Source organism: Pipistrellus hanaki (genome assembly GCF_964339955.1).
Source record: "Pipistrellus hanaki genome assembly, chromosome: 1".
In the NCBI taxonomy this organism is placed as follows: domain Eukaryota; kingdom Metazoa; phylum Chordata; class Mammalia; order Chiroptera; family Vespertilionidae; genus Pipistrellus; species Pipistrellus hanaki.
The window spans coordinates 98,382,298-98,406,872 of record NC_140503.1 but is presented as its reverse complement, the minus strand read 5'-3'; the positions used below and the strand labels follow the sequence as shown (position 1 = coordinate 98,406,872).

The 24,575-nt window shown below is 43.3% G+C and overlaps 1 protein-coding gene across 5 annotated transcripts in view; it reads right to left on the bottom strand.

The window, feature by feature from the left end:
- The window catches only part of EDC3 (enhancer of mRNA decapping 3), an 80,568-nt gene that overhangs the window by 4,089 nt on the left and 51,904 nt on the right, over positions 1–24,575 (bottom strand). For all 5 annotated transcript variants that reach the window (XM_084905987.1, XM_084905983.1, XM_084905984.1 and 2 more), the window contains 3 exons: positions 16,494–16,829; positions 7,951–8,104; positions 3,917–4,134 (listed from right to left, as the gene is read on the bottom strand). In XM_084905987.1, the coding sequence (XP_084762113.1) occupies positions 3,917–4,134; positions 7,951–8,104; positions 16,494–16,829 (708 nt within the window). The remainder of the gene's footprint in view (positions 1–3,916; positions 4,135–7,950; positions 8,105–16,493; positions 16,830–24,575) is intronic.

The following is a 24,575-nucleotide window of genomic DNA, read 5'->3' as shown; positions in this document are numbered from 1 at the left end:
CACATATACACTTATAACTCTAGAATGGATCCCTCCGCTAAACTCCAGACTCATATTTACATATATAAATTTCCACCTGTTTATCCAGCAGCACCTCTGAGTTTCTGTTCTTTCCCAAAAACTCGTCCTTCAAATCTTCCTATTTCAGTGATGGCACCTCCATCCTTCCAGTTACTTAGGCCAGTGGTCGGGAAACTCATTAGTCAACAGAGCCACATATCAACAGTACAACGATTAAAATTTCTTTTGAGAGCCAATTTTTTTTAAACTTAAACTTCTTCTAATGCCACTTCTTCAAAATAGACTCGCCCAGGCCGTGGTAATTTGTGGAAGAGACACACTCAAGGGGCCAAAGAGCCACATGTAGCTTGCGAGCTGCAATTTGCCGACCACAGACTTAGGCCAAAGACCTTGCAGTCACTCATTTAAAAAAAAACAACTCTTCATTGTTGAGAGTATTGCAGATGTTCCCCTTTCCCTCCCCATTGTCCCCCTCCAACAGGATCCGGTCCCACCCCAGGCCCTCAGCACCCTATTTATCATCTGTGTCCCTGGGTAATGCATGTATGCAATATGAGTTCTTGGGTTAATCCCTTCCTCCCCTCTCCCCTTCCTCGAGATTCATCAGTGTGTTCCATGTTCCCATGCCTCTGGTTCTATTTTATTCACTAGTTTATTTTGTTTATTAAATCCTTGTTCATTTGTTCTGATTTTTAGATTCAATTGTTGATATATATTGATTGCCATTTTCTTGTTCCTATTTTTTTATCCTTTTTTCCCCTTCTTCCTCACGAAGATCCTTTAACATTTTATGTAATGCTGGTTTGGTGATGATGAACTCCTTTAGCTTTTTCTTTTTTTTTTTTTTTTAAATATATTTTATTGATTTTGTACAGAGAGGAAGGGAGAGAGATAGAGAGCTAGAAACATTGATGAAAGACAGAGTCATCGACCAGCTGCCTCTTGCACACCCCCTACTGGGGATGTGCCCGCAACCAAGGTACATGCCCTTGACCGGAATCGAACCCGGGACCTTTCAGTCCCCAAGCCGACACTCTATCCATTGAGCCAAACTGGTCTCGGCAGCTTTTTCTTATCTGTGAAGCTCTTTATGTGACCCTCAATCCTACATGATAGCTTTGCTGGTTGTAGGTCCTTGCTATTCATCACCTTGAGTATTTGTTGCCACTCCTTTCTGGTCTGCAAAGTTTCTGTTGAAAAATCAGCTGACAACTGACTGCTTTTCTCTTGCTGCTTTTAAGATTGTTTGTCTTTAACCTTTGGCATTTTAATTCTGATTGTTTCTCAGTATGGGCCTCTTTGGGTTCCTCTTGTTTGGAACTCTATGAGCTTCCTGGATTTGTAAGTTTATTTCTCTTACCAGGTAGGGGAAGTTTTCTGTCATTATTTCTTTAAATGGGTTTTCAATAGCTTATTCTCTTTTTCTCTGGCACCCCCATAATGTGAATGTTGGTACACTTGAAGTTGTCCCAGAGTCTCCTTACACTATCTTCATATTTTAGGATTCTTTTTTCTTTTTGCTCTTCTGATTGGGTGGTGTTTTGCTTCCTCATATCCCAAGTCATTAATTTGATTCTCAAAATCCTCTACTGTTGAAGCCATGTAAATTATTCTTGATTTCTGACTGGACTTTTTTTGTCTTTGATATTCTCATTAAATTCCTTAAATGTCTCACTAAGTTCCCTGAAGGCTCTTTGAGTCCCCTGAAGCTCTCATTAGTATCCTTAAGTAACCTTATAACCATGGTTTTGAACTCTGTATCTAGTAGTTTGTTTGCTTCCATTTCTTTCATTTGTAACATGTTTTTTTGTCTCCGAATTTTGGCAACTTCTATATGTTTGTTTCTATGTATTAGGTAGAGCTGCTATGTCTCATGGAAAAGGTAGAATGGCCTTTTGTAGTAGGTGTACTGTAGAACCCAGTGGCTCAGCCTCCCCAGTCACCTCAGCTGGGCACTCTAGGTCCACCCCTGTGTGGCTGTGTGCACAGTCTTGTTGTAGTAGAGCCTTGATTGCTATTGGCGTCACTGGGAGAAATTGACCACCAGGCCAATCAGCTGTGAGGACCAGCTGCAATTACAGTGGGAGAGCTGCTGTGAAGGAGATACCGCTATGAGAGGGCCTTGCTTCAGTGGGGCTTTGGTGCTCAGTGAGCCTGCCCTTGAGTGTGTCCCTTGTGGATTTGTAGAGTTGTAATCTGATATGGTCTGAAGCTGTCCACAGGTGCACCGACTCTAGGGCCTCCAGGGAAGTGCAAAGTCAGCCTCTGCCTGGGGCCACCCAACTATAAAGATCTGCAGATGGCTGCTATTTTGTATTGGGTTGGGAAGTGCACAGGTGAGGCCTAGCTGTGAAGCAAGGCAGGCTGCTGCTATTGCCAGGCCTGGAGCCACTGATTGAGAGTATGGAGTACATTGAAGCCAGCTGCTGCTTGTTAAATTTTAGAAAAGTCTGAAGCCTGAGCCAGTACAAGCCGTTCATATGGAAAAGCCACTGCAAACAGTTTGGGTGAGGGCTGCAAATTGGGTGGGGCAGGGTCACAGGGAATCACCAGGGTGGGATGAACAGTATAGTCCAGGTTGATGGAGACTCAGATATAGTGATGCCTCTTGGCACTGTGGTGGGGAGGTAGGTTTCAGCAAAGGAACAATGGCCTCTGCCAGCACTTCTGTCTGGAAGAAAGCTGACCCCCAGTTCTTGTGATGCCAGACAATTTAGGTCCTCTCCGTATGTCCCTGGATTCTTTCAAGATACTGCCCCAGCACTGAAGCTCAAGAGGGAATGAGTCTAAGTTTGTGCGCTAGCCCTTTAAGAGGAACTGCCTGGATCCCAGTAGCCTCTGTGTCACTCAGCCACAATTCCTGCTGGTTTTTACAGCCCTAAGTTATTGAGACTTCTCTTCCCAGTACTGGTATCCTGGGTGGAGGTGTCTGGGACCCCTTGCTCCTCACGGGAGGGCTTCTGTGGCCAACATATCCCTCCTGGTTAAAAACATGCCACACGTGGGTGTCAGACTAGACCAGTGGTCGGCAAACTCATTAGTCAACAAAGCCAAATATCAACAGTACAATGATTGAAATTTTGAGAGCCAATTTTTTTAAACTTAAACTATATTGTTATTAACTTAATTAGGGTACTCTTAAGCTGGCCTTTGCTAAAAACTCAAGGGGCCAAAGAGCCGCATGTGGCTCGCGAGCCGCAGTTTGCCAACTACTGGACTAGACTATTCCATGCCTCCACCTCCCCTACCAGTCTCAATGTACTTGCTTTAATAGTTGTAGGACTCCCATTCAGCCAGATTTCAGGTGATTCTGAATGACGGTGGTTCTGCGATTAATTTTGATGTGGACCCTGAGCTGGATTATATCTTTCTTCTACTTATGCCTCTGGTGACTTTATATCTCACCCTAGTAAAAGTTCAAACCCTTACAGTGATCCAATTCATAGGCTCTTGATGACCTGATGTGGAAATATCTATGTCTGCTACTCCTTACCCAACCCTTCAACATACTCTTCTCTGCTTTGTTTCCAAAATACTACAAAAAAAAAAAAAATGTTACTTATTCATCTGTCCTAACAAGCATGAAGTTGAGAAAATCAAAAACAAAAAAACTATTGCTTTATCCCTTGTGTCAGGAACAGTGAGTGCCTGTTCCATTAATATCTGTGAAATGAATAAATGGGTCAACAGCCTTCTGAGTATGGGAGGATGAAGGGATGGGAAGTAGGCAAGTCAACACCAAAGTAGTTCCCATTTGTACTATGACTCTTACAACAGGCAGAGCATACCTTATACACAAGGTGTTTTTCCACCTGTCGCCACTGGGCAGTACAATCAGACCATCAAACTACTGAGGAGGGAGGCAACCTCAGCCCAGCCTTGTGCAGCTGCTCACCTTTGAGACTAGACACTTGTAGGCCTTGGGTCTTGCTGAAGAGAGACAGCTCATTGGTGATGGACTCGAGCATCTTGACAAAGTTGGGCAGGAAGAGGATCACCTGGACATCATGGTTGGCCAGGTGCCTTCCACAGCTGATACCCTGAGCCCCCTTCACATGGGGCCCACATAGCAAAGCCACTGTAGGCCTCTGGTGAACATTTTTGGGATTCAACCTGAAACAGAGGTAAAGACGCATTCTCAATCGCAGACCTGGCAATCCCTTGCACCCTCAACCAAGAGAGTGCCTCGGCTCTCAGGGTTCCTGATGGTCCCAGGTTGCAGAGGTCTATAGCGTGTCCCATATCCCAGTGTCACTTCATATACTAGATCTTCTCACTAGGTAGTTCATCGAGATTTTGTTCCATAGAACACTGTTTTCTTACCAAGAACATTTACTGTTCTCACAGTGTGAACCTATTAGGTCCAAACTCTGCTTAACCTCAGCAGCCTTCTTTACTTTTCTTCCCCAACATGCCTGCCCAACTGCAGTTAAGTCTGGTCTCATCATTCTCTCCTGCACTTGTAAAGCTCTTTCTTGATTCTGCTCAAACTGTGTTCCCTGCCCAGAAAGCCCACATTTTCTTTGTGCTCCAGCTTAAGGCTCATCTTTTCCAGGATTACTCTGGCTCAGCTTCTAAGAAACTCACAGTGAGCACCAGCTGGGATAATTCTAAATTGTCCTCCATTGGTTACCAGTCCACATTCTTTTTACTGAGCTGGCAGTAAGCTTTAATAAGGGCAACTTTGTAAATACGAATAGGCCTAACTTCATAGGATGCTGTTTGGATCAGTTCAAAGACAGAGCCCAACACACAAAAAGTGCTCATAGATGTTGACACTATCATAGTACTGGTCATAGAGGAGGCAACAAGCTAGGGGTTTCCCAGCCTTCTAGGCTGGCAATTGACTTGGACACCCACTTTCTTATGACATCACCTTTAGTTTCCTCTCAGGTCTCAGAAAAGCCACACGTAAGGTAGAAGGATTGGCCCTGAAGGTGTGCCCAACCCAAAGGCAGTACAGTCTAGGGAATGTACAAAAACAGACTTAGGCCCCTGCTTGATGTGGAGCAGTGACAGTTACTTACTGGTCTCCAAAGGGAGAAAGATGACAGTGCTGTCAAGCCAAAGAGGAAATCCCTATCCCCTGAATAAATTTGGGGGAATACCATTCATTTCTTCTATATTTGTATCTTAAGGAAATAGGAGTACTGCCTTCAGACAGACACTGCATAGTTCTGGCATATGATTCACCTATGTCTTTTTCCTAAATGGACTTTGCCTCTCACTGAGGCATTCCCCCATCAGAGGACTCAAAGCAGACCATAGTACCAACACACACAATAGTAGGGAGCAGAGCACAAGCACTGGAAACAGATCTATCTATATCAGACACCTGGCTCCATGTATGAGCAGGGTCACTTGGGCAAGTCTTTGGCTCTAGCTCTGAGCCTTAGCTGGTTCATCTTAGAACTCTAGACTACTACTTACCTTTGAGGTGAAGTTATGTGAAAGCACAGTGAATAAGTGCATGGTCGCTGTAGCCAGTTTGGTTTAGTGGGTACAACATCAGCCCAGGGACTGAAGAGTCCCGGGTTCAATTTTGATCAGGGGCACGTACCTCAGTTGTAGAGCTCCATCCTGGCCATGGTTGGGTAACATGCAGGAGACAACCAATTGATGTGTCTCTTTCACATCAATGTTTCCGTCTCTCTCCCACCCTCTTCCACTCTCTTTAAAAAATCAATAAAAAAATATCCTTGGATGAGGATTAACAACAACAAAAAGTACATGATCTTTGATATACATGAAACTGCTTACTAAGTGGTAATCTTTCTCAAAGGAAAACCAGCAAATGCTGCAAAGGACAAGGAACAGTTTTCTGAGAGTTCATATAGGCACAAGGATAGCCACCTCCAAGAAGCTGGCTTGAGAGGAGTATAACTACTGTTTTTGGGAAGCCACTTAATGGCCTCAAATACTCCTATGAAGAACTCATTCCAGGAGCTGCCCCAATGGCCAATTTTGGGGAGGTGCAGCAGTCACCAGAACCAAGGGCCTGGTACTCCATCAGAGGGCAGCTTGCACTATTTCCTTCTTTGGGGATGTGTGTGTGTGTGTGTGTGTGTGTGTGTAGGTGGGGGGTGAGGAACTGGGTCTCCGTTGCTTCTTTGTGGCATAGGAGAGGCCAGGAATCCAGCACAGTTGAGAAGCAAGCCTAAAGCAAGGGCAAGGAGGAACAAATACACCTACAACTCTATAAGGCAAGGTGAGTGGAAGAGCAAGAAGGGGAAACCAACCTCATGTCCAGATTGGTTCACTTTAGACACATCTCTCCCACAAGGTTGCCACTGTCCTTTTTATTGACAAATCCAGCAGACACTTGTCAACTCTAATTTTGCTTGATATCTCAGCAGTACCAATGCTGACTGTTCCTTTATTCTTCAAACACTATTTCTTGGGTTCTGAAGCACTATCCTCTTAATTTTCTTAATTCTCTAGCTTTCTTTCAGCCATTTTGGAAGGCTCCAGATCACCTAACTATGCCTTTAGTGCTAATGTTTCCCAGAATTCCACCCTAAGCCCATCCTTTTTTTTACTCTCTTTATAGAATATCTAATCTATACTACTTATGAGCTGATGACTTCCAGATCTCTATCTTCTGCTCAGACTGTCTTTTAAACCACAGATGGCTAATAGTCTGTTTGGCTATTTCACAGGCCTCTCAAACTTAACCTATCCAAAGCAAGATCCACCATCTCCTCCAAACATGCTCCTCTTCTCACATTCCCTATCACAGTGAATGTTATCACCATCCAACAAGATATCCATGTTGGAAAGCTTGAAGTTCAGTGACTACAGACTTCACTTTTCATCACCTCCAACATCCATTCAATGGCCCTGCCCTAATTCTATACTTAAAGATAAAACAAAACCCTTCACCTATTTCCCCCTCTCTGATCTCTACTTCCCTGGTTGAGGCCACCATCATTTAGCCCCTAGCTCAGTTTTTGTTACAATTTGCTAACTGGTCTCAATATCTCCAGTCTTGCCTCCACTTAATCTACTCAGCCTAAGTCATCTTTGTAAAACCCAAGACTAATCATGTCACAACCCTACTGAAATCCCTTCAGCAGCTCCCTACTGCTCAGTGCACCAAGCCCTATTTTCCAGCCATACTTAATGACTTAAGCCCTCCTCACCTTCCACAGTTCTCTCTGCTGCTGGCATATGCTACTCCGTAGATCTAGACTACTTTTCTCCATTTCTGCTGTCACTGTTAAATGGCCCTTCCTCTGCAGGACTCGGCTTGGATGCCCCTGCTCTAGGAAGGCTGACTGGCTTCTTCCTGGAGTAGGAAAAAATGTGGCTTGCTAGAGAATCTTCTTTTTCCTCTACCACAGCATCATACTTTTTGGAGGCCCCATTAGGCTACTAGAGGGCAGAAGCAGTGTTTTCTCCTTCTCTGTATCCCTAGTCCTAGCACAAGGCTGGTACACTGTATCAGTAAATATCCACAAATAAAATTAAGCACTGCTCCAGACATATAAACTGAAATGGTAGGTGTGAAGATACCAAACTCCAGCTCTCTCACCCAACTGCGAGGGTGGTTTTGGAAGTTCTCAGGTATGGAACTCAGGATCGATTTGTACCCCAGCCCCTTTTGAATGACAAGTGCCAAAGGCTGGATTTCTGAAGGTTCTGAGAAGGCAGGCCTCTGGCAGTCAGCAGCAATCTCAAAGCCAGCTCTTATCAGGAAAGAAAGTCAAAAGGTGGCTTGCTGGGAGAAAAATGAGGACTCACAAGAGATGGGTTAGAGAAGCAAACAGAAACCTCCAGCATCTAAGAAAGTTACTTCATAAAGGCATTCCCATTAGACAAGCAGAAACTGTCTAATGAATGTCTCTTGTGTGAGGCTCCGTGGTGGGGCCCAAGCAGAACAGCATCAACCCACACTCATCCCCCCCCAGCCAATCTGGAGGCTTTTACCTGTTGGGTCCTCCGAGTAGAGTCAGTGCCATCTGACTGGCACACACGCCTGTCATCTCCAGTCTCCGCTCCAGAGTCAACCCATGCTTTTCAGCCACAGACAACAGCTTTTTATGTAGCTCATAGGAAACACTTGGGACAACCAAGCCAGAGTCTGCAGTTCAAAAGGAGGTGTGGAGAGAAAGGGGCAGTGATTACAGGAAATCAGGTTCACAAATGCATGTACTCAATCCAGAATTCTATGAAAGCTAAGTCTTTTAAACTGACCCTCCCTGACCCATCTGCCTCAGCTGGGACTGAGACTTGCTATGCAGCCCCAGAGGCTCAAGCAGTGGATGGGAAACAGAGAAACAGCTTATTCAGGTTTCCACAGAGCAGGGTTTGAGAAGCTTTGACCACAAAGACCAAATCTACAAGATATATTAGGTACTACCAAGAAAAGGCTGGCAAAGAGCATGTATGAACCACATTAGAAGAGAACACACTTGTCCCAACGTGGAAGAAAAGCTGTCCTGCAGTGAGGTTTTTCTTACAAACAAACCCCTTATCCTTCCCCAGAAGTGGAATAAACATGACCTAACCCTCCTGACCCTCTGGTACCACTAGTCAATTTCAAGGCAGGATGACTTGTTCACCCCATCTACTCCCCACTTCCTCCTCTCCTCTACTTACCTTCCTCTTTGTAAAAAATTTCAACTAGCAACGCCAGGACTGGGTCTCGTGCGATTTCGCACACTGGGCCTCTAGCATATTAAAAAGATCATACACATGACCAAGTGGTATTTATTCCAGGAATGCAAGGCTCGTACAATATTCACAAATCAATAAACATCACCTAAACAAACTGAAAGGCAAGATTCACATGATCATATCAACAGATGTAGAAAAAGCATTCTACAAAATCCAACACCCATTTTTGACACCCACTCTCAGCAAAGTGGGAATAGAGGGAGCATACACCAACATAATAAAGGCAATATATAAGGAACCTACAGCGAACATCATACTGAATAGGCAAAAACTACAAGCATTTCCCCTAAGAACAGGAACAAGATATGGATGTCTGATTTCACCACTCTTATTCAACATAGTTCTGGAAGTCCTGGCTACTGCAATTAGACAAGAAGAAATAAAAGGCATCCAAATTGGAAAGGAGGAAGCAAAACTCTCATTATTTATAGAAGACACATCAATGCTAAAGATGTCACCAAAAAAACTAATAGATTTAATAAATGAATTCGGCAGTGTAGCATGATACAAAATTAACACCCAGAAATTGATGGTATTTTTATATACCAATAATGAACTCTCAGTTCTCGAAACTACAAAAACAATCCCATTTACCACTATAACAACAACAACAAAATTAAGATACTTAGGAATAAACTTAACCAAGGAGGTAAAAGTCTTGTACTCAGAAAACTACAGAATGTTGTAAATAGAGATAGAAAAGATATAAACAAGTGGAAGCATATACCATGTTCATGGATTGGTAGAATTAATATAATTAAATGTCCACACTAACCCAAAGCAACCTACAGATTCAATGCAATTCCTATTAAAATACCAACAGCATATTTTACAGATTTGAACTAATACTCCAAAAATTTACATGGAACCAAAAAGACCCCAAAAAGCTACAGCAATCTTGAGAAAGAAGAACAAAGTTGGAGGAATCACAATACCAGATATACTACAAAGCCAATGTAATCAAAACACCTTGGTACTGGCACAAGAACAGACATATAGATCAATGGAACAGAACAGAGAACCCAGAAATTGACCCAAACCACTATGCTCAATTTAAAAGTTGACGCTTTGAAATTACACTACTGAGATAGCCTTTGAAATTCACATTTGAAGTCACATACTGATAAATAACAATTATAAACAGGGCAATGTACTAGCTGCTTTTCTACATGGTCTCATTTTACAAGTATTAACCCAATTTACAGTTAAGGGAATAGGCTCAGCAGCCTTCTTCCAGCTATGGAACTCAATTCTCTGACTCTACAGAAGCCTCCTTGTTGAAACCTTTAATAGTTATTAAATCCTTCACCTTTATTCCTCAGTGTAGTAACTACAGTATCTGCTTTCTCTGGGCTTAGTCATAAAGCACTACTGAACCCACTATAAATCCATGCAGTCTGACTGCAATTAGACTCTCACTGATGTTTTTCCTGCCTCACAGGTTTAATGCCTTTCAATCTTCTTGATCACCCTATCCTTTCCCACTTGTTTTCAATAATCAAATCCTATCAAATTCCCCTTTGTCACTTCTCTCACATCTGTCTTCTTTTCCATTCAGAAGTCCAAATCCCTGGTACATTAGTTATGTCATGAGCCGAAATGTTTTGAGCCTAATCTGGTCTCTTTTCTCATTCTACCCTGAATTCTATCATGAGACCACTCTAAATAGACTCAGTCTTCCAAAAAGAATTTTTGGATTATGTCATTTTCAGAATCTTTCAGTTTGTTCCCTATGGCCATAGGACAAAGACAGCATTGGCACACAGGGCACTCTGTGCTTTTGTCCAAAGCTATTTTTAATTCCTGCACAACATAAACTTTCTGACCTGGCCAAACCAGCCAATGGCTGATTTTGCAGAGGCTCTTTCCTCACTAGCACCTGCCCAGCCTTCTCATGAATATCCTCTTCATGTTTGTCTGATGAAATCCTGCCCATGCTTCAGGGCTTTTGTTCTGTTCCCTTTGTGAAGCCTGTCCTGAACAGCCAGTCTTCCAGACCTCTCCTGCTTCTCAACACGCAGTGCACTCTCATTGGACTCCAGGCATAGATAGTATATTGCCATTTTCCAGTACATTTTAATAGATTGAACACAAGGACTGTCTTTGAATGACTTACAATAAGCACAGCATTTTGACTGATCCAAAATGTCTTAAATATTTCATTTAGAATATTATGAATGTTGAGCAAAGATTCTCTGAGGCTTTACCACTCTCCTGACCAGTGTTCTTTGGGGACCTCTCACTATTGAACAGAGTACTCACATATATCTAGCATTTTATAGCCAAAACTAACGCACACGGATGTGGCCTCTGATATTATTTAGCAGGATAGGTCCAAGCTGGAGGAATATCTGATAATCTGTGACTGCTGGAGACAGCAGTATTGTCAAAAGACTCAAAAAGGGCTTTCCAGAGAGAAAAGACTAGTTTTAAACAAAGAACTAAATTTAGTTGCTTCCTGAATGTGTTTTCCCAATCAACATAACTTTTATACCATTGTTGCCCTTTATCCCCCACAGTTAGTGAAGAGTATTGCCAAGAGAAGAAGTAAAAGCAATTAGTAATGGCTTAGAAACCGTTAACACCACTTGGCAGTAGTATATGGAATACCAGCACCGAGCTCTCAGAACCTAAAAACCCAGCCATCACCCAATGGGTAGTTACTTGTTCTTCTGTTGCCTCTCTGGGTCTGGGGATTAGTAGAAAACAGGTATCTGAGGTTCTAGAACATGAAAGCCACAAGGCTAGTAGATTGAGGAGTAATTCAAGCCACTTTTCATGTAATGGCTAATCTAAGTTGGCCAATTTCTGAGGGCATACTAAAGAGAAAAGACTAAAGTCTATTTTGCCATTAAACTGCCCTTCTTATACTATATTCTCCTTCCTTGTTAACTGCATTCAGAAGAGGAAAGTAAATAGGATCAAGTTTTTAAGAGCCTTTACACTCTGGGCTTCAATGTCCTCATCTGTAAAATGAAAAAATTATACTAGGTAAGCAAGTAACCAAACACTAACATTGTATGAACCTAGGTTGTTTCTCCACATATTTCAGATAGTGTGCCTTATTCTGATCCTAACATTTAGATAGTGGATCCAATTGGAAAAGTGTCCCCAACACTATCTGAATAATATTCAGTAAAACCTGCTTTGAGGCTTATTTATGCCTTGGATCTGAAGCTGAGATAAAAATCACCTATAGAACCCTAACTGTTTTGGCTCAGTGGACAGAGCATTAGCCTGTGAACTGAAAGATCCCAAGTTCAATTCCGGTCAAGGGCATGTACCTTGATTGTGGGCATATCCCCAGTGGGGTGTGTGCAAGAGGCAGCTGATCAATGTTTCTCTCTCATTGATGTTTCTAGCTCTCTATCCCTATCTCTTCCTCTCTGTAAAAAAAAAAAAAAAAAAAAAATCAATAAAATATATATTTTTAAAAATCACCTGTAGAAACTGCTCATTAAGATTAACTGTTTGCTGACTCCTTTTCCGACCTAGACTCTGCTAGGCAAAAGGGCTTATTTCCAACTCCTTAGCACTGTTGACACTTTACTGATTCTGTTATTCTCTCCCTGTTAGTTACTTTACTCCAAGGCAGGCTGTCATCTCCCTGAGCTCAGGAATTCTAGGTAAATCACATACTGAATGACCAATCCCCTCAGTCCAGAGAGCTACCAGTAGAGGCAGTAAAAGGAGAGCAGTCAGAGGTAGATGGATGGCAGGATCTAAGGTACTACCTGAACTGCTGGATGATAGCTGCCTTTGAAAAACTTAAAACCTGATATACTGTTGGGGAAGAATCCAAGATGGCTGCTCGGGTAGGCACCTAGCCGCAGCCGCACGCAACAATTTCAATAAAATACAACTAAAATATAAAATGGACATTACCCAGAACTACAGGAAAGTCGACTGACTGGAAATTCTACAACGAGAAGCAAGGAGAAAACCAGAAGGAAGTGCGGAGGAGCTGTAAAAGCCCAAGGTACGGAGACACGCGGCGCGCGCGCGGAGAGAACGGAGCCGGAGAGGAGGGAGGCTGAGTGCCTGGCTGGCGTTCCCAAGCGGGAAGGAGATAAACACTCCGACTGTGCTGGGCCCCCAACTGCTCTGAACCCCTGTTCTAGGCCAGACCCCGGGGACCCAGGCTCACACAGAGGGAGCTGGGCTGTAAGGCGGAACCCGGGGAAGCGGCGAAAGGAGGTCCCAGAGGTGCGCACATTGCGCGCAGAGAAGGTACAGCCGGCTGTGCCGTAGGACTGCCCTGGCGGGAAGGAGACAGGGGCTCCAGACTGCTCTGAACGCCATCTCCAACTCCACTTCCAACTGAACTGAACCCCAGTTTCGGGCCCATTGCGGGAGAGCCTACACTGTTTGGTAGCAGGCGAAAATCGAGGGCACCTTTCTCTCAGAGGTGCTTGCAACAAGTACTGAAGGACCCTGAGTCTCAGGAGTCGCATAGGGCGGGGCTGATGGAAGCCAAGGCTGTAGGCTCCACCCTGAAACTCCGCCCCATCAGGAAAGCTGCCTGCGAAAATGCCTAAACCAAATAGATCACAAACGAAAGAAATGGAGGACAAAAAGCGACTGGATATAGAGTTCAAAACCACACTTATAAGGTTTTTCAAGGGTATCCTAGAAAAGGCCGATAAAATAAACGAGACCTATGAGGATATGAAAAGGGATCAACAAGAAATAAAGAATACATTGTCTGAAATAAAAAATATTATACAGAGTCCTAAAAACAGAATAGAAGATCGCAAGAATCAAGTCAAAGATTTGGAACATAAAGAGCCAGAAGACACTCCTCTGCAGAAGCTAGAAGGCAAGAGAATCCAGAAAATTGAAGATAATGTAAGAAACCTCTGGGACAACTTCAAACGATCCAACATCAGAATCATGGGGGTCCCAGAAGATGAGAGAGAGCAAGATATCGAAAACATACTGAAAGAAATAGTGACAGAAAACTTCCCCCACCTGGGGAAAGAATTGGACTTACAAGTCCAGGAAGCACACAGAACTCCAAATAAGAGGAATCCAAAGAGGACCACACCAAGACAAATCATAATTAAGATTCCAAGAGCAAAGGACAAAGAGAATATTAAAAGCAGCAAGAGCTAAGCAGGTGGTTACCTATAAAGGAGCTCCTATACGATTGTCAGCTGATTTCTCAACAGAAACCATGCAGGCCAGACGGGAATGGCAAGAAATATCCAAGGTGATGAATAGCAAGAACCTACAGCCAAAAATACTCTACCCAGCAAAGCTATCACTCAGAATCGAAGGTCAGATAAAGAGCTTCACTAATAAAAAAAAGCTAAAGGAGTTCATCACCACCAAACCAGAATTATATGAATTGCTGAAGGGGGTTCTTTCAGAAGAGAAACTAAATAAAGATAAAAATTATGAACAACAAATACGTAACTATCAACAAGTGAATCTAAAAACCAAGGAAATTAAAAAAAAAAAATCTGATGAACAATAGTAACTGTTGAATATAATAGAATCGGAGGTATGGAAGGGGAGTGAACTAATGATTCTTGGGGAAAAGGGGACAGGGGAATGTGGGAAGAGACTGAACATAAACTGTGCACCTATGGATGAAGACAATGGGGAGTGGGGAAAGGGCAGAGGGGGGGGCGGGAAGGGGGGGGGGAAGGAACACTTGTAATAAAATGAACAATAAAAATTTATTTAAAAAAAATAAAAAATAAACTTAAAAAAATTAAAAAAAAAAAAAAAGAAAAAAAAAAAAAGAAAAACTTAAAACCTGCCGAAACCGGTTTGGCTCAGTGGTAGAGCGTCGGTCTGCGGACTGAAAGGTCCCAGGTTCGATTCCGGGCAAGGCATGTACATTGGTTGCGGGCACATCCCCGATTGAGGGTGTGCAGGAGGCAGCTGGTGGATGTTTCTCTCTCATCGATGTTTCTAGCTCTCTATTTCTCTCCCTTCCTCTCTGTAAAAAATCAATAAAATATTAAAATAAATAAATAAATAAGAAAAACTTAAAACCTGGCCAGTTAAATTAAGCCTGATTCTGAACTACACTGTTTGCCTTTATATAGGTGGTAAAAATCAAAGGAGTTCAGCAGAATGCCACTCAATGCCACTTAAGGAAACTACCTTAAGTAGTCTAGGCACCATAGTAAAGAGTCACCTCCTACGGAGTCTGCTAGTGAAAGATGGAAACAATTTAGGAGTCTTTCTTAGCTTGACATTCTGCTTTTTTTTCTTTCACATGAAAAGTAAGCACAAACTGCTACACTCAGCAAAACCAAATACAACAGAGCTCTATAGCTGTCTACAAAAAGCCAGGCCAGCCTGGCTGGTGTTGCTCAGTAGTTGAGCGCCCACCATGAACATTTCAATTCCTGGTCAGGGCACATATCTGGGTTGTGGGCTCAATCCCCACTAGGGGCTGTGCAGGAGGAAGCCGACTGATGATTTTCATCATTGATGTTTCTCTCTCTCCCTATCCCTTCCTCTCTCTGAAATCAATAAAAACATATTAAAAAAAAAAAAAAAAAAAAAAAAAGCCATGCCAGATCGATTTTTCTCCATGTAATTAAGCTGTCTCCATAATTCTTTCTATAAACATTACTAGAATTCAAAATTTACACTCAAAACCTCAAACCAATTACTCAGTTCCTTTTCTACTTATTAAAATGATTATGATTCCACCTTTAGCTTAAAATCATTTAATAACAATGGTTTTCAAACTGTATTCCAAGAAGCCCAGTTAAGAGTGTGATTTGGGAGGAAGGGACAAGGATGAGGTAGACCACTTCTCCCACAGCTGCTTTTACATGCTTGAAGACTCTACTGCTAAAAAAAACACCCCAAAACTTAAAAAGCACTGGAATAACAGACTAGACTATCTCATATACTACAGTGACATAATTACCAAGGTGCTGTTTTGTTATATGACAATTATGACTAGTCAACTCTCAATGACTAGGGCTAGCAGGAGATGAAGACAGTGTAGCACAAATATAATTTACCGAAACCCTAGTGTTAACCAGTGGTTTCAAACATCCATTTCCAACTGTTTTTTACCACAGCAAATAATTAGTGAAGAAGAGTTGAACTTCTGCTAGAATGTTCAGGCAGTAACAGGGAAGCCAAAGTGAAAATAGACTGGATTTATGTGAATATAGATAGTTGGCCCCTATGCCTTGACATTCTATAAACATCCTATATAATAAACATCCTATATAATAAAACCTTAATATGCAAATCGACTGAACAACAGAACGACTGATGGCTCTGATGCGCACTGACCACCAGGGGCAGATGCGCGACAGGAGCTGTCCCCAGCCCGTAGGCCCGACCGGCAATGGCAGGAGGAGTGGGGGGACAGCGCCAGGCTGCCAGCCAAGACAGGTGCCAGTGTCCCCCCCTGCAGAGGAAGGTGCTAGGCCAGCCCAGGTGGGTGCAATAGGGGGCCCCTATTGCCCTGCTGGTCACCCAAAGATTGGCCCTGGTTGCCAGCCAGGCCTAGGGACCCTACCCATGCATGAATTTTGTGCACTGGCCTCTAGTACTAAATTAACTGCAGAACAGATTCTGCCAGATGCAGGATATATAAATGGATATGTAGAGAAATCAACTCCCCTACAATGGTAGGTAATTATGTTATATTGGCCAGAATCCCCAAGAGAAAATAATAATGGCCAAACACCAAGCCACTTTAGTTAATTCCTACTATAATACTCTGAGTCAGAAACTGGGTCATTCTGCTTCAAGCATAATAGGAAGGGGAGAGCAGCCAGAAGGATGTGGAATCCGGTGCAACTCACCTGTGCAGAACTCCTTGCTCACATTGTGGGGCACTGTGATCCGTCGGTACACTATGGGCTCTGACTCCAGGATGTTCTCATCGTGGCGGTACCGAGCAGGCCTTTCATTTGGAATACCCCTGGAACGGGTACCGCTTCTCCTCTCATATGTATCAATCTCCTCAAACACAGCTGCCTTGTCAAATAGGGCTAGGTTCCCTTCAAAATCAAAATCTGTGTCTGGGATCTCTTCAATATCATCCCCAAAGCACTCGTCATCTTTATTCTTCATTTGGCCATTCTTTAAACCACTTTTCTTTGGAGTTGCCTGGTTTGGGTGCCTGCTACTAGACGACCCTGGAGAAAAAATAGGAACTAAATTCAGTGTGCCCACAGAAAAGTGCTCAGTGGAAGTGGAAAATGCATTAGTTTTTTGTGGAGAGTGTTACAGGAATCAAAGTGAAGATGGTAAGCTATTCTTCAATCATATTAAGTAGCACAAACTACCACAAATTTAATGAATAATAGACTTCATATATTACCCAAGTAATAGTGAACATAAAATAAGCAGAATTGCCCTGGCTGGTGTGGTTCACTTGATTAGAGCATAATACCAAGTTCCAGGTCAGAACACATGCCCAGGTTACGGGTTCAATCCCTGGTCAGGTGTGAATGAAAGGCAGCCAATCAATGTTTCTCTCTCTCCCTCTAGAATCAATAAAAAACATATCTGTGGGTGAAGATTAAATAATAATAACAACAATAACAAAAGAAACTAAGCAGAACTTCTGGAAGTTTAAACCAGTTCTCTCTTCAGAAGGAAACTGGTAATGACAGAGGCTTTTAAAAACAAATTGTTGTTTTTGTTACAATCCTCACCTAAGGATATTCCCCCCTCCCCCGCCACAATTGATTTTTAGAGAGTGGAAGGGAGGGAAGAAGGGAGGGATGGAGGGAAGGAGGGACAGACAGACATTGATGTGAGAAAGACACATTGATTGGTTGCCTTCTGCACGTGCCCCAACTGGGCAGGGGATTGAACCTGCAATCCAAGTACGTGCCCTTGATGGGGAATCAAACCTACCACCCTACGCAGGATGACACTCCAACTACTGAACAACAATGGCCAGGGCTTAATATTTTAAAAATTCATTTGAGAGAGATAAAAACATCATTGTGAGAGAAACTTGGTCAGTTGACTCCTGAACATACCCTGTATCCTGACTAGGAATCAAACACAACGTGGGTATGTGCCCTGACGGGAAATTGAACCTGCCACCTTTCTGTGTACAGGACAACGCTCCAACCATCTGAGCAACACAGGCCAGGACTGAGAGAGGCTTTTTTGACAACTGAATATCAAAAAGTGAAAGGGCAGCCTAAACCAGTTTGGCTCAATGGATAGAGCGTCGGCCTGGGGACTGAAAGATCCCGGGTTCGATTCCGGTCAAGGGCATGTACCTTGGTTGCGGGTATATCTCCAGTAGGGGGTGTGCAAGAGGCAGTTGAGCGATGACTCTCTCTCATCGATGTTTCTAACTCTCTATCTCTCTCCCTTCCTCTCTGTACAAAATCAATAAAATATATTAAAAAAAAAAAAAGTGAAAGGGCAAAAATACAGTAGTCTGGGTGGGTTGATTCTGAATGTTAAGTAATTAAGAAAGAGCCGAAACTGGTTCGGCTCAGTGGACAGAGCATTGGCCTGTGGACTCAAGGATCCCAGGTTGGATTCCGGTCAAGGGCATGCACCTTGGTTGCGGGCACATCCCCAGTGGGGGGCGTGCAAGAGGCAGCTGATCGATGATTCTCTCTCATTGATGTTTCTAACTATCCCTCTCCCTTCCTCTCTGTAAAAAATCAATAAAATATATTTTTAAAAAGTAATTAAGAAAGAATACTCCAATATGGCAGGTACTTTTTTTTTTTTTTTAAAGATACTACTTTAAAATATATATATTTTATTGACTTTTTACAGAGAGGAAGGGAGAGGGATAGAGAGTTAGAAACATTGATGAGAGAGAAACATTGGTCAGCTGTCTCCTGCACACCTCCTACTGGGGATGTGCCCACAACCAAGGTACATGCCCTTGACTGGAATGGAACCTGGGACCTTTCAGTCCACAGGCCGACGCTCTATCCACTGAGCCAAACCGGTTAGGGAGGAAGATACTATTCAACCAGCTCTTAATTCTATCTTACCACACAAGCAACCTTCTGATTTTTAATTTGGCACCAGGCTAGAGCCCAGTGGGTTGGAATCCCTGGTTTAGACAGATTTCAGATTCTAAGACAGATATACATCTCCCATTATACATCGTTATTTTTAAATATAATTTTATTGATTTCAAAGAGGAAGGGAGAGGGAGATATAGAAACATCAACAATAAGAGAGAATCATCAATCAGCTACCTCCTACACGCTTCTCCTTGGGGATTGGGCCTGCAACCTGGGCATATACTCTGACCTGTGACCTCCTTGGTTCATAGGTTAACTTTTTTTTTTTTTTTTTTTTTAAACAACTTTATTTCAGAGAGGAAGGGAGAGGGAGAGATAAAAACATCAATGATCGGAGAGAATCATTGATTGGCTGCCTCCTGTATGATCACCCTGCAGAGCGAGGCCCAGGTCACCAGCCAGTGGGGTGATCAATCAATCAAGAGGCTCCATGATTGCCCTAAAGAGGGAGGCCCAGGCTACACTGCGAGTGGGTGGGGCCTCTCTGCGGGGATGATCCATCCTGGAGCCCGGGCTGGCTGGGCAGGGCCTACATCATTAGGGAGATTGATGGTAGAGGCCCTCAATAGATTGCCCCAAAGAGGGAGACCCAGGCTACCTGAAGCAGCAGCGGCTGCAGGTAGGCTGGGTCTCCCTCTGCATGGAGAGATCCATCACAGATCCCTGGCTGGGTGGGTAGGGCCTACCTCTTTGAGGTGATCAATTGCAGGGCTCCCAGACTGTGAGAGGACACAAGCCAGGCTGAGGGGCCGCACCCCTCCCCCACAAATGAATGAATTTTGTGCACTGGGCCTTTAGTTATATCTATAAAAAGAGCATATAAGGCAAAAGCAAAAAACCCATTCAATGCAGTACAATGGTAAAAAAATGAAATTAGAAAGCAACAGCAAACAATTATTTCTTTTTAAAAAATAACATTTTGTTAACGTTCATAGTGGATAATGCATAAAATATATAGAAAGTTACAGATAATTCACTTAACATTTTGATATATTTCCATTTAGTTAAAAATATGCATTTTTTTCCTTTTATAAAAAATATATTTTATTGATTTTTTACAGAGAGGAAGGGAGAAGGATAGAGTGTTAGAAACATCAATGAGAGAGAAACATTGATCAGCTGCCTCCTGCACAGCCCCTACTGGGGATGTACCCGCAACCAAGGTACATGCCCTTGACCGGAATCGAACCTGGGACCCTTGTGTCTGCAGGCCAATGCTCTATCCACTGAGCCAAACCCATTAAGGCTATGCATTAATCTTATGAAGTTTTGTATCCGGCCTTCTTAGTTAGTATAGCATCTTACTGTTTCATAAAATATTTCTCCAAATATTTTTTTTGGCTGCATAAATTATAGATACCATATTGATATAGGGTGGGGCAAAAGCGGGATTACAGTCATTGATATGGAAAGTAATATAATAATTAATAAACAATAATACATTTCACATAAAACTGTAAACCTACTTTTGCCCACGGCTATATATACTGTATATATGTACTGATGAATTTTTTTTAAAAACATATTTTATTGATTTTTTTACAGAGAGGAAGAGAGGGATAGAAAGTTAGACATATTGATGAGAGAGAATCATCAATCAGCTGCCTCTTGCACACCCCCTACCGAGGATGTGCCCGCAACCAAGGTACATGCCCTTGACTGGAATCGAACCTGGGACCTTCCAGTCTGCAGGCTGATGCTCTATCCACTGAGCCAAAAACGGTTTCGGCATACTGATGAACTTTTAAGGTATTTCTCATTTTTATTGTTATAGACTCAGCCCAAACATATGATCTCTGATAACTCCAGCTGAAAAATCACTCATATTTGACCACTTGTAGCTACACTACTTACTTTGTTCTGTAGTTATCTGTGTTCTTATGCTAACTTTCCAAGCAGCATGTAAGCTAACAGTGGGCAGAACCTGTCACACAATACTACTGGTATACCATAAGTATACAAATCTCTACTGAATTTAGGAATGAAAAGAGCCACATCAAAACAAACAATAAAAATTAAAAGTCTAAAAGATTATAAAGAAAAGGCAACTTGAGATTAACTATGAGAAAGAAAGGGAACCAGCAAAAACTATGACAAGTGTGTTATATGACTGAAAAGTACAGGAAGATGAAGTTGTCGATCTATAATAATAAAAGTGTAATATGCTAATTAGATCTGTCAGCTGAATGATCTTCCAGACATCATTGTGGACATCCTTCTGGATGAAGCGCAGTGGCAGGGACTGAGGCAGAGATGGTTACGTGCAATGAGGCAAGCCAGGCAGAGTAGTTAGGGGCAATGAGGCAGGCAGGAAAGTTGTTAGGGGTGATCAGACAGGCAGGCGAGTGGTTATGGGCTACCAGGTAGGTGAGTGTTTAGGAGCCAACAGTCCCAGATGGTGAGAAGGATGCCCTGTGAGATCGGGCTTAAACTGAGAGTTGGACATCCCCTGAGGGTTCTCGGAATTGCAAGAGGGTGCAAGCCAGGCTGAGGGAAACAAAAAAGATGCAATTGACCATACCTTCGCAACTCCCACTGGCCAATCAGGAGTCAGTATGCAAATCAATCCAACAAAGATGGCAGGACGTTTGCATTATCGACATGGTGACGGGGCAGAAGTTCTGCACTGCCCTAGCTGCTCTTAGCCTCTGGACAGTGTGGAAGGCAGATCGGCAGCTCCAGCTGGAGCAAAGGCAGAGAGTTGGCAGCCAGGGGGAAGGAAGGCCCATTCTTGCACGAATCTTTATGCATCAGGTCTCTAGTAATAATATAAGAAGGGGTATGTGGCAAGGGCTTCCGAGAAAAGGAATTCAGTCATGTCCAATATGGCCCAACCAACTGATAATGAGCTATTCTGGACTTATCACAACAACAAATAAAGACAAGCAATTAATCAATGGAGAGAAGCAAGGGTCAAATAGTAAAATGGGAAACCATTTTTGGCTCAGCACTAAGGACTCCACAAACAAATTGCAACCAACCCCAGAGCTATGTTTTTAGAAAGTGTCAGGTATTTTCTTGTGCTCTCTGCCTAAAGATCTCCATTCATTCATTTGACAAATATACACTAAAGACCAACTATATTCTAAATACTATCAGGGAAGCAGAGAGAGAAATAAATTTCTAAGAGGAATTACTGACATCAAGGGTCATCAAGAGAAAGTTAAAAGAATGTAAAATAAATTAAAGGTAACTGTGTCTTATTATTTTCTTTCCTCATATTTTAATACAAATATTGAAAAATCCTAGATGAATAAGCTACCTCAATACTTGACTTACTTGACTAAAGGGCCTAGTGGTATCAAACTGACCTTTGGTCACTGGGAGAGAAAAGCATATCCCTTGGAAAAGATAAACAGTGCTTCCCAGATTTCTTTACCTTTTAAATATGTATTATGACAGGAAGCAAGTGGTCTTCTCTTTGCCATTTTGTTGCCAGCCCATTGGCTAGGATAACAAAACAAACATACATACATACATACATATATATATATATATATATATATATATATATATATATATATATGCTATCTAATAAAAGAGTAATATGCAAATTGACCATCACTCCAACACACAAGATGGCTGCCCCATGTGGTCAAAGATCCTGCCCCCATGTGGACACAAGATGGCCAGCAGGGGAGGGCAGTTGGGAGGGACCAGGCCTGCAAGGGAGGGCAGTTAGGGGTGATCAAACCTGCAGGGGAGGGCAGTTAGGAGTGACAAGGCCGGCAGAGGAGGAAAGTTGGGGGCGACTGGGCCACAGGGAAGGGCAGCTGGGAGGGACCCAAGCCTGCAGGGGAGGACAGTTGGGGTTGACTAGGTCTTCAGGGAGGGCAGTTAGGGGTGATCAAGCCTGCAGGGGAGGGCAGTTAGGAGTGACAAGGCCGGCAGAGGAGGAAAGTTGGGGGCGACTGGGCCACAGGGAAGGGCAGCTGGGAGGGACCCAAGCCTGCAGGGGAGGACAGTTGGGGTTGACTAGGTCTTCAGGGAGGGCAGTTAGGGGCAAACAGGCTGGCAGGGGAGCAGTTAGGCATCAATCAGGTTGGCAGGGGAGTGGTTAGGGGGTGATCAGACTAGCAGGCAGAAGCAGTTAGGGGCAATCAAGGCAGGGAGGTGAGCAGTTGGGAGCCAGCAGTCCTGGGTTGTGAGAGATGTCCAATGGGGTCCAGATTGGAGAAGCTGGGCTGAGAAACACAACCCCCCTGCACAAATTTTGTGTACCTGGGCCATAGTATGTATATATAAAAGCCCAGTGACCAGAATGGTGGAATGACCAGAATGACTAGTGGCTATGATGTGCACTATGGCAACCAACCAGCCTGATCCAAACCCCAATCGGCCCCCAACACCACAACTAGGGGCAGGGCTGACTAGCGAACTACCCGTGGCCCCCCCAGATGACCCAACCCTAATCAGCCCCCAATACCCTGATCAGGGGTTGGCCAACCACCCACAGCCCCTTCCCCCTGGTGGCCCAGCCTAATGGGCCTCCATTGGGGCTGGCCGGCTGGACCCCATCCATGCATGAATTTATGCACTGGGCCTCTAGTCTTATATAATAAAAGGGTAATATGCAAACTGTCCCCTCGACGAGGAGTTCAATCAGGGGACATGGGTGGTCCACCAACAGCCCAGGGCCCCTCCAACTGACCAGCCCTGCCCCCGATCCAACACCCACACAGTCGGAGGTGGAGCTGGCCATTGGCCCCTCCCCCTGGCCAGCCCCACACCCAATAGGTCCCCCATTGAGATCAGGGGCAGGACCAGCTAGCCAACCTCCTGCATCCCCTCCCAATTGGCCCCAATCAGTGCAGACCAGCTGGGCCCCACCTGTGTACAAATTCATGCACCAGACCTCTAGTTGTTGTATAATCCTCAGTGTCAACTTTTTTCTTGAAGTGTCACTTTTTGCTTTTTTAATTTAATAAATCTTTATTGTTCAGATTATTACAATGGCTCCTCTTTTACCCCCCTCCCCATAACTCCCCTCCACATGGTTCCCACTCCACTCTCTGCCCTTACCTCCCCACCACTGTCCACATCCATAAGTGTACACTTTTTGTCCAGTCTCTTCCCTCACCGCCCACTCTGCTTTCTCCCAAAAATTGTCAGTCCACTCCCTTTCTATGCCCCTGATTCTATTATACTCTTCAGTTTATTCTGTTCATCAGATTTTTTATTCACTTGATTTTTAGATTCACTTGTTGATAGAAATGTATTTGCTGTTCATAATTTTAATATTTATCTTTTTCTTCTTCCTCTTCGTAAAGAATACCTTTCAGCATTTCATATAATACTCATTTGGGGGTGATGAACTCTAGCTTTTTCTTCAATTCTGAATGATAGCTTTGCTGGGTAATCTTGGTTGTAGGTTCTTGCTATTCATCACTTTGACTATTTCTTGTCACTCCCATCTGGCTTGCATCATTTCTGTTGAGAAATCAGCTGACAATCCTATGGGTGCTCCCTTGTAGGTAACTGTTTTTCTCTTGCTGTGTTTAATATTCTCTCTTTTTTACCCTGGCATTTTAATTATGTGTCTTGGTGTAGTCCTCTTTGGATTCCTTTTGTTCGGGGTTCTGTGCACTTCCTGGACTTGTAAGTCTTTTTCTTTCACTAGGAGGGGAAGTTTTCTGTCATTATTTCTTCAAATAGATTTTCAGTATCTTGCTCTCTATCTTCTTCTGGCACCTCCATAATTCTGATGTCGGTTTGTTTGAAGTTGTCCCAGAGGCTTTGTACACTACCTTTAATTTTTTGAATTCTCTTCTCTTCTTGCTTCTCCAGAGAAGTGTCCTTTGCCTCTTTGTATTCCAAATCTTTGACTTGATTCTTGCGTTCCTCTAGTCTGCTGTTGGGTCTCTGTAT